At 44.4% G+C, this 12,637-nt stretch overlaps 1 protein-coding gene across 2 annotated transcripts in view; it reads left to right on the top strand.

Annotated features, from left to right (window-relative positions):
- The first annotated feature begins 212 nt into the window (after positions 1–212).
- Positions 213–12,637, top strand: part of nkd1 (NKD inhibitor of WNT signaling pathway 1) — a 30,528-nt gene continuing 18,103 nt past the window's right edge. The window contains exons 1-3 of one of the 2 annotated variants that reach the window (XM_047580801.1): positions 213–548; positions 683–715; positions 949–1,091. In XM_047580801.1, the coding sequence (XP_047436757.1) occupies positions 524–548; positions 683–715; positions 949–1,091 (201 nt within the window). In that variant the 5' untranslated portion in view covers positions 213–523. The remainder of the gene's footprint in view (positions 549–682; positions 716–948; positions 1,092–12,637) is intronic. The other variant, XM_047580802.1, reaches the window with a different exon arrangement.

Below are 12,637 nucleotides of genomic sequence, written 5' to 3'. Positions count from 1 at the left end.
GAGTAGGGAAATGAGAATGAGATGAATCAAGTCAGACGGAACAAGTCACCTCATTCCGGAAGCTGTGACATGCCAATTTCATAATAAAACAATCAAACGGAAACAAAAATTACTTGCTGTTTAGCTGTTTACAGTGACATTACGGCAGGGACAGACTTCAGTTCCAATATACACCCTCTGAGATTAGATGCATAAGACTGGCATAGCACGAGGGCTACGAAAAACACCGCTTTCGTTTCGCTTATCCCATTATTTAATGGCTGTTTAAATTCCATGCGCTTTACTCTGAAAGCGTCGACAGGAAGTCGCGCAGCCTATTGTCTCGCATGTGTCTTGTCAGTGGCGGCGCTCCGGATCAAAGGCTCGCTTGGCTCCCCGGCTGTACGGTCCTACACAGAGACTGAGCGCAGTCTGCCCGCGGTCTCCACGGACGCTCTTCTGTCTGGATATCGCAGCCCGTCTCCCCTTTTCTTTGGATTATATATTCATCTGATGGTTTTACACTCCAACTCGATGCATAGAAATGGGTAAACTGCACTCGAAACATGGTAAGGCTTCTTATTCCTGAGAGAGAGAGAAAAAAAATCACAGCTGTAGTTGTTCCACTGGTGCCGCGATACTTTCGAGTAACAGACTCATTGTCTTTCCTTCTTTCTTTCTTCCTTTATTTCTTTCCCTTAAGCCGCTATTTGTAAACCGAGGGAGAGTCCTGAAGGTAAGCGCACTTCAATTTATTCTCTCATATGTGATGCACTTAATTATATATATATATATATATTTTGTGAGCGTTTAAGTCAGTTTGTTAGCAGCAGTTTGCAGAGTCAGTCTCCGCTCATTAGAGCAGCGCTACAGAGTCTGACTCTTTGAAGATGAACCGCTCGTGGAAAACCTGAGCGTGAAGAGAAAACGCCGCTTGTAGCCGCTGATAATGCCCTTGGTGTGTTTCAGGCGACAGTTTTGTAGTCAATGCTTGCTTGGCGAGGAAGGGCATCGACGACTGGCTGGTGAAGCAGAAATACTATTGTACGAGCTCTCGCCTCGAGCAGCAGCAGGACTGTCACCACAAGAACAACTGCGGCTTGACTGCACGGGTGAGTACGACTCACTGAGTCACAGTGAAGCGGCGCGTTGGAAAACCTCGTTAAAATTCTCTCGAAAGTGTTTGGCTGTCTGCTCATTTTTTATTTCCCTCCCCCGTGAGCATTTTCCCAAATTCAGTCATTTTCGCGGTGGTTCTTTTCGCCACTTGCGCACGAGGCTGCGTTCGCGGCTCCAGCTCGTGCCCGAACGTTTGTAGCTCTTCCTCCAGTAATGCGCCCAAAGCTTTCACAAACTTTTCTCCAGCCTTTGCTGATCAATAAACATTCAAAAGTGGAGACGAGAGAAGTTATCTAGTCTCGTTTCTGGTGAATAGTTGAAACAAGAGTATGAAAGAATGAAATATTCTGTAGCCTACCAGTCAGAGATGCAAGCTGAAAGTGCACTCAAAACCAAAAACAGAGTAAACGTCTGTCTGTTACTGTCTTAACTTCGTGTTCCCGTTTCACCGTGACAAAACAGAGCAATGCATTTAAACGCCCGAGCTCTCATGTCCCCCATGTAGGAAACAAATGTTGTGCATCAAGCCCGTGCACTGAAGTGAATATGTTGTTGTTTTTAGGTAACAATAGATCAAGCCTGAGTTGAAAGCATTGCAGTGTGACAGCCTGGTGACAAGTGTGGATTGTAAAAGCTGGGGAGAAATGTTGGAGGTCATGCTTGTTTTGTATTTTGGCAGTGCCGTAAACACTGTGCCTTGTTGTCAAGTGGGGAAATCCTTTGGAATTGCTTCAGAGGAGGCTTAAGCCTCTTTGGTTAGCGATGCCTTCCTCTAAGGCTGCTTGTTTGAGGAATTGGAGCCCGTCAAGAAAAACAAAAAAAAAAAGAAGCAAAATCAGTTCCTACGCCCACGATACAGACACTTTGTGCAGAATTGCATTTATCAATTGAACGCAGCCTAGAATCCAGGATCTGCTGCATTTTGAACTAAATGGAGCAGCTGTGGAAATGCCCTTTTATGCTGTTGTGGGGCTTTCCTTTTTAAAATACTCAACGGTCGCTTTGGTTCTGAAAAGCAGCTCAAAACCTTGTGATTGTGTGCTGCTTGTAGTATTAAACATTTCATTCCCTCATCTTCCTCCCTCCGTTGGCTGACGAATCTCACGCACCATTAACATGTAGCAGCTCCCGTGCGAAGGTCGTGTCGTACCGTGCATCTGAGCTGATTATCACGCAAGCGGGACACAAATACACATGCCGGGTGGCATTCTTGGAAAAATTAGCCTTTGGTATGAGGAGTTATGGGCATGCTGGCCAGCAGCGAGAAAATATGAGGAAGTCTCAGGCAACAGAAATATCTGCTGATTCCCACCTCAGTCAGGTCTAAAGTCCACCATTGTTTTGTCTTCTGCACAAGGTGTTTGATAACTTTGTGGTGCGCTGGCGTGTTAGGAGGTTGGCACCGGCGTTGCTAATCCTGACATGTGTCCAAAGCTGCAGTAAACTTCTTCATAAAGTAACAGGATCGCATTTACAGCAGGCGCCATGTCTCTGGGATGTTTTATGAATCCGTGTTTCTTTTCTGGAGCACGAAGTGGCTGCTGCAGAAGAGAAAACCGTTTCATTTTCATTGCTGCTTATGTGTATATAAGGGGGATACGTATGCTTTGGGCAATTTAAGTATTTAAAACCACATTATTACCATGCAATTATCATAAATTCATACCACAAAAACAAACAGTCTTTACTTTGTTCCTCGACATACTGGAATTCACAGGCTTCTTTTTCGCAGCAACACTGGTGTGAGTGCAGTTTTGGCCCGGGATGGAAGGGGCCCCTGCCGAAAGGGTTGGATGTTTTTGAACAATTTAGAGTTAGTGGAGTTCAGCTTGTATAAATAATTCAAGTCTGGGTGCCTAATGGCTGTTGTAGCTCTGGGGGAAAATGAATAAGATAAGAAATGTGTTTTTCACATCAGTATTTTTTTTGTTGTTTTGATAATAAAACGGATTTAAGTCTATAATGATTGTTGTAAAACGGCAGATGTTTTTGTGTTTCTTCCCGTATTATGCTATGGCAAGGCATTTATTTCTACACATTTACTGAGTTGAGAGTTTTACTTTCCCGTACCCACGCAACCTTTCACCGGATCGATGACTCTGAACATCAAAAATCTTATTGCTGATCAGATGCAAAAAAAAACTTGGCAAGCTGTGTTGAGGTGTTGTGTAGCTTTGAGTAGCTTTCGATAGCTTTCCCAAATACCTGCTGCTGTAGCCACTATGTGAAAGGATCTAATGTCGGAATCTCTGCATAGCATTAACTGAATGAGGATATGTGCAACTTTATATTAAACAAAAATTACCATTACTCAAAATAATCTAAAATCTTGACATGTGATTTTCTCCTAATGGAGTTTTTTAAATAAATAAAAAAGGAATGTTCATCTTATTAGAAGTTTTAACCCAGGATAAAGAAGTTCATAAGCTTGACCTCACTGTGCATTTAGACAAAACAGATGAAAAGTCTTCTGTCTTAGTTTTAAAAGTCGTCTCCGTTTGTATAGAATACCTGGTGAGATAGTTATTTATAGCCGCTGTTATTTAAACCCCCCTCCCAGCTGAACCAGGGTCCAGGAGAATGTGGGTCGGGTGTCAACAGTAGGGAGTCCACGCTTGGAATTCTTTTGATCCGATCTTTTCCAAACCGTATTCCCGGTGGGACCGACGCAGATTTCAGAGAATTCCCTGTTGTGCGGCGTGGCTCCCTTCAGCATTTTATCTTCATCTGCTGGTTTTTAAATTGAAACTGTTAAGCGCGAGCGCGGTGAGACCAAGGCGTAAAGATGGGCGTGAGGTCTTAATGATGTTTCCATGCGGGCCCTGCGCTCATTCGTGGGTTCTGCAGTCGGATTCAGACAGTGAGTGAGTGGTGTGGGCAGGTGGATCTGTGGCTCTCAACACATGAGATCCAGGTCATGTGTGCCTCGGCTCACTTTCTCCCCCAGTGTACTGCGAAGTTTCTACACCCGCCCATAAATCTGATATATAACGTGCGGCTCCGCAGAATTCCGTTGCCGACAAAGTCTTCGACAGACTTCGATTCGCAGCTCGGGACTTGGAAGTGGAAGTTTCTGGCGGTTTATTAGGTCGCTTCCCTCGGCACAGATCGTCGCATGTCAAGACTGACTTCAAAAATAACCTATTTTAATGGCCTTCCTCACCCCTTTCTATTCTAAAAATCCCCCTCCCCCTCTTCTGGTGCTCCCTTCTCCTCCCTTCTCTCTTCCTATCCTCCATCTGTTTGTTGTGTTTACCCTGTGGCCCTGTGTTGGTTGTGGCTGATGATTTGAGACTACATTTGAAGCGGGCCATGCGGGGAGGTGTTTGTAGTGACACTGATGGCTCCTCCTCCTCTGTGAAGCCGTACCCTCTGTGCAGTAAAAAGGACCCCCCTCCACCACCAACACCACCACCACCACCATCACCACCACCACGACCAGCCCTCCCGAGCTGTTGCTCTGACAAAGCTTAGATTTTTTCCATCTTCAACTGAACTTCCATCACTTTGCGCAGACAAAAAAGCAAAGGTACATCTGACGACAGAATGCATCTCAAAAGCGGATCACAGTGAAACTTCAGCCTCCGTTCCCCGTCTCACAGTTGGTTGCCAGGTCTTTGATTTTTTTTTTTTTTTTTGAAAGTAGAAAGGTTTTTTTGGAAATAGGCCTAAAGCCTTTAAACACATTGCTTCAGCCGCAGTCTGATAAAAGACATGGCAGGTTTTTCGCCCCCTTCGTTTTTCGCTTCTGCTGTTGTGCTTTTTCTTCCCTTGTCGTTTCCACAAAGCGAGGGCCCTTGTCTAGGAGCTGAAAGCACCTTTCAAATGCAGACTCCTCTTCCTCTTTCTCCCCTTCTTTCTGTCTTCACCATGTGCGTTTTCTTTTCCCACCGGCTGGCCTCTTGTGCGTGCTGTGTGACGTATGCCCCTCTCCCACCGGGCTCTACCCCCTCTGTGCTCCCAAGGGACCGAGGGGCTGTTGTTGCTCTTTGAAGAGGCTGGGAGAAAAGTTTGGAGCCACACTCTAAAGAGAAGAAAAGCCCTGGCCATTGGGAGGAGGGGTAGCACCTGGCCATAGCGGGGCTCTGTGATTTATTTTTATTTTCCCATGAGAAGATGCAGTGGAAGTCTTGGGCAGACGTCAGTGTAGCTGGGGGACTGGGAGGTTTCGAGGATGTGGAGGTGGCTTTAATGTCACGTCAGGCATCGTATGTCACATAGATTACTAAAAGCTGGAGGAGTTTCTCCTGTGTGACAAAGCAGAGCGGATAACTCTCTGTTATTGTGAATGGTGCCTCCTGGAAAGGATTTCTGTGAAAGAAAGATAGGGCTTTGGAGTACGACGAAGCTCTAGTGACATGCTGACATTTGATCAGGTTTATCTTTATATATTCCTCACACATACCAATTTCCTAAGAAACGCACTGGTGGATTTGTTTCTTAATTCCATGAAATGTGTAAAAGACAATGCTCATGTGTCACTGCAGGTGTCATTAGATTAAAACGGCACATTAATGGTCTCGGCGTAATGCTCCTCTGTGGGCGTAGCTCTCCATGCGTGTTCATGTAAGTGTGCAGTATGTCTGGAGTCAGCTGTCCGGATGCACTACAGAGATCAAAGGCTTCTACGGGAATGTGCTCTGAATCTCAGGGGATTAGCAGTTGAGATTGTGCTTTGTTTCCCCAAATGTATGCTCAGTTTGGAGCGACGGATAGCTGTTGATCAAAGTGTCTCGCTGGCTCGAGGGAGTGTTCCACATTTAATGGCGGCATTTATTTCACGACTCTAAAGAATAGGCAGATTTTGAGGATCCTCTGCCGTTCGCTTTCGCTTTGTTTCGAAACCAAACTGGACCGAAATCACGTGCAACTGACAAACATGCCTCTAGTAAACAGTGGAGACAGATGATCTAAATATATATCATCATCTCTGGTGCGATGCTCACATATCTTCTGCCATACCTTTTGATGTGTGTCTATGCCTTAGGTGTCTAGTGCCTTTTGAAAAGCATCATAAACACATTCCTTTCCGCATTTGACTAAGAACGTCAAATTAGAGAGGGAAAGCAACTATGGGGGAAATACTTTCGCTGATTGATAATTGCAACTTTCAGTTTTTTTAATTATACGTGAGTGAGAATAACATAAAGCAGTGGTCATATTCACTGCGGTAGACAACTATGCATGCACCGAGTCTGTACTTTACATTCTTTCTAATGAATATGAAAATAAACATTTGTGGTAAAATAGTGTGTCACAGATCAGAGAGACACGGGGCTGTGTGAGTGTCAGTCTGAGGGAAACGAGGTGAGGTGTGGTGTTTCTGGGCTTTCTGTGGGAGCTCAGTGCCCATTTTAATCACCCACTTAAAAGGCTTTGCTGAAGAGGGTGTTTAAGTGTTTAAACCCTGAATAATTCTCTGTTGTTTGTTTATCGGGTTCCCCTGTGGGTTGCGCTCTGGCCCATGTAGCAAGTGCTGAATAATTTGACTGAGCACTCAAAGTGGCTCCCAAATAGGACAAGATCAGCATCTGCATAAAACTGCTATCGAGCCCTCATGAGAGTGAGCACATGCTTGGGAGCGTGCACGGTGCACACCAATATACATACACACATTACCGATGTGTTTACAGCAATATGTGAATCCATTTATCAGCGCTAACCGACTCACAGCATGAGTCCCTTCCAATTGTTTGTCTTACAAACTGGATCTAGGCAGATGCCAGTGATGGACTCCACAGCTTGATCCCTTCCATTGTTTGTCTACATCTGGTTTGGGACCAGTTGATGGACCTCAGCAGTGCCATGCGCCCTAGCGAGTGACTAGGTATCCTCTTGCACGCTTTGGTGACCAGGCTTGAGCCACCTGAGGTTACTAGAGGAGTGGACTTAGGTAACAAGAGGCTGGAGGAGGCATTGTGCCTCTCATGACGGAGGTTAGGTGGAGGTTGGAATTGTGCTGTTGGGGATGTTTTTAGTGGAAGGAAAACTAAACAGAAGATCGGCCGCGCTGAAAGGAAAACCATCCTCCCCTGATGTGTTTATGCTCCACAGGTGCCACAACCCAAAGAGGACCTCACCCTCTAGACTCTCATTGGGGCAGACCAACCCTGTGCTCCCCAAACAGCCATTTCCCCTGTTTGTCAGGCCCACCGCTCCTTCACCCAATTTCTTAATAGCACTGAGGTTTAAAAGAAAATGCTTGGACAGAGGTTTTGCAAGTCTCTGAAGGATTTAAAGCTCTATAAGGCTCACGACCACATCTGAAATGTGAATTTACTTTGAGAAAACTGCAGTAGCGCGGTCGTGTGTTTCATAATAAAATCCGTCTTCTACAAATAATCTACTTTTTGTTTTGTAAGATATTGTTTCGAGTCTGAGACTTGCACAAATGTGATTCTCTGCCTTGCACGCACAAATGTTAAACAATCAGCAGGTAGTCGAATGACCTCAAATTTGGTGATCCACATATAGTCCAGGCACAACACAATTGAGCAGAGTTCATTAGTTAAAACAAAATGAACAATACGTCTGTACATGTTCAGGTTTCTTTGTTACTACATGTGTTGGATAGTAGTATTGTGTAGCTGTAACCTACGCCACTGCAAATTCATTACAGTGAGCAGTGACACAAGCCACTAATTCCAGTCAGCTACGAATAGAAACGTGCCTCTGGCACCAGCACACTTGTATATAGTAGTTGAAGTGTCTATTTCTGCTGCTATGTTTACTTGCTAAGTTGAAACACTCTCTGTAATTACAGAGATTTTAAGTCCACAGTTAAAAGGTCAGATGTGAGGGATGTCTTGAGGTAGTGGCTTGTGGCTGGCAGGATGTCTGCTTTAAACATGTTGTGTGTGTGAGTGAGCGCATGCTTGTGTGTGTGTGTGTGTGTGAGTGTATGGATATGTGTTTGTGCACGGGTAGAAAAGAAGAATTTGGCCACCTTGGTGTTGAGGCTAGTGCCATCTGGTCAACATGCACACGTCAGAGGTTTTCATAAATGCTACCTACCACAAGGAGCTCCACAGTTGACTGCAGTCGGATTGTTTAGATGCACATGAAAAAAAGTAATTATTATTTATTTTATTTATTTATTGCTTTAATCCGACTCCAACTGGACAGCGCATGTAAACGCGTTACTCCTTACTCCTTATCTGACTAAGACACCCAGATCACCGGCATGCGTACGCCTTAATTTGAGTTAAACTAGACAATGCGTGCGCACATGCTCCACAGCTGCTGCGCTGCTGTATGGCCCCGAAACAAAAACGTCCAAAAAAGCCGAAGAGGAAGGTCCTGAGGGACATCGATTAGCATGCACATTATGTATAAGATTATAAAATATGTACTATTATCCATCTTGTTGTTGTTTGAAATGCCAGCCTGCAGCATTAGACTCAGTTGTTTATTATTTGACGTAATAGTTCAACCGGAAATGGGGCCATATTAACCTGCTGAAAAGGCACATATCACCACCTAGCGTGGAGGAGGAGGAGGACATGTGAGTTTCCATTTTCTCTGTTGCGTGTAAACTGGGACAAGGACCGCATTCAGAAAGTCAACGTTTGAGCATACCTCGATCAAGCTATGCATGTAAATGCACTGAGTGACAAGGTTTAGTAATTAGCTTTGATAAATTCTGATAAATGTTACAGACAGCTGTTATTTGGAGGAATGTTGGAGAGCCATGAGAAGGTATAAAGGTGTTTCTCCTGTGGTTTTGGTAAAAGGCTGAAGTGCCTGCCACTTCCTTGATACCCTCAGTGTAGACTTCCTGACTAAAACCCTGTTCCTCCCACACTTTGCAGCACTTGAGACTGGCGTCTGAAGCCATCCAGATGACTGAAGGACTGTCTTTGCTCATAGAGAGCTCTGGCTAATTACTGAAATCCTCTAGACACGATGTAGCCCACTGGCTTTTAGACTCAGATACTTAAGTCCTGAAGTAGGCTTGTCTTGAGTGCACAGCCCATCCTAATTTTTCAATAATGTCTGACAGACATGTATCTACCCCGTGAGCTCATGTCACCCCTGCAGGACTGCTCTGTTCTTTTTGCCAAAAGGAAGTCAGGGCTCCAGAGCATACTAATTTCTTTCACGGAGGCTGAAATATCCAATTGCCATACAAAACACAGTGTTATGGAAGGCACCCTCTTTTCTCTTTCTCTGCTTTACTTTTCTCTTTTCTTCATTGTTTGGGACTGGGCTTTAATCTGAATTTGGAGAGCCATAATGTTGTGATTTGTTACTCTTGGCAGGCGGGAACCACCTGTAAATCAAGTCCAAGCGACAGGCTGTCTCCATTCCTTTCCAAACCATAGCTTCCACTTGGGAGTGCAAGTTCCCAAAGTGGAGTTCATTGGCTGGTGGAGGACATGTTTTAAGGATTCACCTCCAGCTCATATTCCCTGTTAACTCTCGAATAAGAAACCTGAGGGGAAAAAAAAAACAACAAAAAAAAAAACAGAAAAGTCCTTGTTCATGCCGCCCGTTCACATGTTACGTTTATACGGGTGTCTGACTGGCTGTTTATAAGTTACATCAACATTAATCTGTAATTAACACAGCGACAGAAATTAGTTTAGTAACTGTTAGGGCGTTTCTCTCATTGTGTCTCGGGCTTTATAACATATATTGCTAATTCTGACAATCATATCCATTATGTGAACTGAAGATAATGTTTTCTTCTTTTTTGATAATATTACATAGTTTAAAAAAAATAAGGAAATGAAGAAAATCTCTCTCAGTGCGTTTACATGCAGAGCTTAATCGAGCTATGCTCAAAATTCGACTTTCTCACTACAGTCCTCGCCCCAGTTTACATGCAGCGCAAGAAAATCGAATAACTGTTCTCCTATTCCACACTAGGTGGCGATACGTGTCTTTTCAGCGGGTTAATACCACGTTAATACGGCCCGATTTCCGGGTTGACCTATTACGCGATATGATAAACTAGACTCGTTCATGTGGCAGACCGGCATTTCAAACAACAACCAGACGGATAATAGTACATTTTTTAATCTTGTACGTAATGTTCGCGCTACTTGTGGTGCAGGTAAGATCCGCGCTATCGCTCAGACGGCTCCGTTTCTCTTCCCCTTCTTCTGTTCCTTGGTCACACGCCAGCGCAGCGGTCGTGGAGCATGCGCACAAGCATTATCCGATTAAAAAGTCCAATTCAATCGCAGTATGTGGGTGTCTCAATCGGAACTCCGATTTTACTTGTTTACATGCACTTAAGTTCTCCTTTTATAGTCCAATTAAGGCAATAATTCGTTTTTTTCACATGCATGTAAACGCACTGTCAGAATCAGAACCTATTGGGTTTCTCTAAATTGCTGGAGGGGTGATCCCACCTTTAGACTCTTGACACTTTCTATTCCCCCCTCCCCTTATTCTGTGGTTACATACGGCTTTGATAAACAGTGTGATAAATGTTAATTGCTGGGGTTACATATTTTTCAAAAGCTAATAAAGGCTGTTACCTTGAGTAGCAGGCTGGGTTTAGTGCCTGAGGGGCTGGATGTGTTGTAAAAGCTTATCTTTGCAGGTGTAAAAGTTTTGTAAATGGGTCATTAAAGTGTTGGCCAACTTCACACATAGAGCACAAAAAAGCGAGAAGGGGAGGGAGATTACTTCAGATCAGCATGTTTCTGAAGCATGGAGATGAGGGCTGTAAATCTCTGCTAATATTCCACTGAGGCTTTCAGGAGGCAGTCTTTGATGTGGGTGAGGTAATGTGACCAGCAGTGTTTGCAATGTTAATCTGACGTGGAGAAATGATTTGCGGCTCTGCACTATCGCGCTCTACAAAGGGAATGCGTCCAATCATGGTACTTTGCTTGCCCTGTAAAAAAAAAAAAAAAAAAAAAAAAAAAAAAAAGAAGAAGTAAAATAAACAATTCACAGAGAAAACAGCAGGTGTATAAAAAATGTACACTCCATTTGCGACGTCAGAGGATTCATTTACACATACATCTAATGCAGGGTGAAAATCTACTCTCTGGACCCCTCCGCCTCCATGTGCCGAGAGTTTTTCAGCCTCGCTGAAATGTTTCTGGTGTGTGTTTGTGTGTGGAGAATCTCGGCGTGACCTGTGTCATGAACTAGAGTTAACACGGTAAGCCCTGTGGCATGTGCAGCCTCCTCATTCCCTTCCAGCTTTGTGTGTTGCTGACCATGCACACTTTAATCATAGAGCTGCTTCCTCCAACCTGCCTGGTGATGGATCCCTACTCAGTGGCTATAATTTCCTTCCTGGGGTGCAGGAAGAGAGGTGGGTGTGCCGTGACTGAGGGGTGTCAGACATGGGGCCGACCAGTCTGCAGAGAAGGTGTCCGTCTTTTGAAGGTCCCTCCCAGACGTCAAATTACACGTTGGACCTCTTCAGTCGGCAGAATTTAAGGAATTATTTTTCTAGTCTGTTATCTACTCAACTTTATTTAGAGAGAGTGAAAAATGAAGACGGACCGAGTGGTTGAGATGCAGAAGAGAAAGCACTGGGGATGATTTGGGGCCTAAGTGCAGTTTGGTCTTTCAACCCCCTTTCACAGTTTTCCCATCTGATTGAGTCTCATGTCTGTTTGATGAATACTAAAACCACAATAATGTTCTTCAGATGTGTAGCATTTGTACGGAATAATAAAGCATGCACGCCAACTAAATGTACTGTGAGGTGCTTCAGATTAAAAGCATCCACCAGATAGCTGATGTTTTGTTAAAGGGTGGATGTGAAAGACTCAACATCAAAAGATTTATAGTCCGTGACCTCTGGAAAGGCATCGAGGAGTTTCTTATCAAAGGCATAAAATTGCATTGTAAAACAGTGGAGATATGGCTTCCTCTTGGCATTACAGACTTTGAGTTTCACGCATTGCTTTAGTCCGTTGTAAAGCTCTGGCATTTTCATTTCGCAAGCATCTGTTCTTTTGGAGCAAATTCAACAAAACAACCTCAGCGATCGTGTGATGATGAGTCTGAAAAAAAAGTGATTTATCTTATTTGGCTGCGGAGACATTCATTTGCCACGGTTCTCCATCTGTAGGTGTTGCTTGAAAATTGGCCCTATCTCCCTTCCATCCATAAATGGGCCTGTCTAACATCAGCTTTGCTATGCTATATGATTATCTGAGATCTTTATTTCATGTGTGAAAACTGATCCCCTTTGAAGCCTCACTCAGAGGGAGAGCAGCGCTTCACTACCTCACATCAACACCCTCTATCTTGGCTCCATCTCGGGCGTCATGTTTTACTGCTACGTGGTGCTTTGAATGAGGCTGTTTAATGTTGCTGTTAGGTGAGGAGCGCTCCAGCATAAAGCGCTGGAAGAGAAGGAGCCCGGACTCAGGTCTAAACTGTTGTTTGATGATGACTGGTGGTTCATTTTTCTCCCCCAGTGGCACCACCACACTTACCACACATCGCAGGATAGGCACCGCTCCAGATCCGAGACTTGTGCTTCTCAGCCCTTTGAAATTGCCTCCGGTGTATCTCAGTTTACTCTTTGGGATGGTGGAGGGGGGATGGGTATTTCCTC

Source organism: Mugil cephalus, chromosome 3 (assembly GCF_022458985.1).
Source record: "Mugil cephalus isolate CIBA_MC_2020 chromosome 3, CIBA_Mcephalus_1.1, whole genome shotgun sequence".
In the NCBI taxonomy this organism is placed as follows: Eukaryota; Metazoa; Chordata; class Actinopteri; order Mugiliformes; family Mugilidae; genus Mugil; species Mugil cephalus.
Note: the sequence above shows the minus strand (reverse complement) of the source record. Positions and strands in the feature narration are given on the sequence as shown.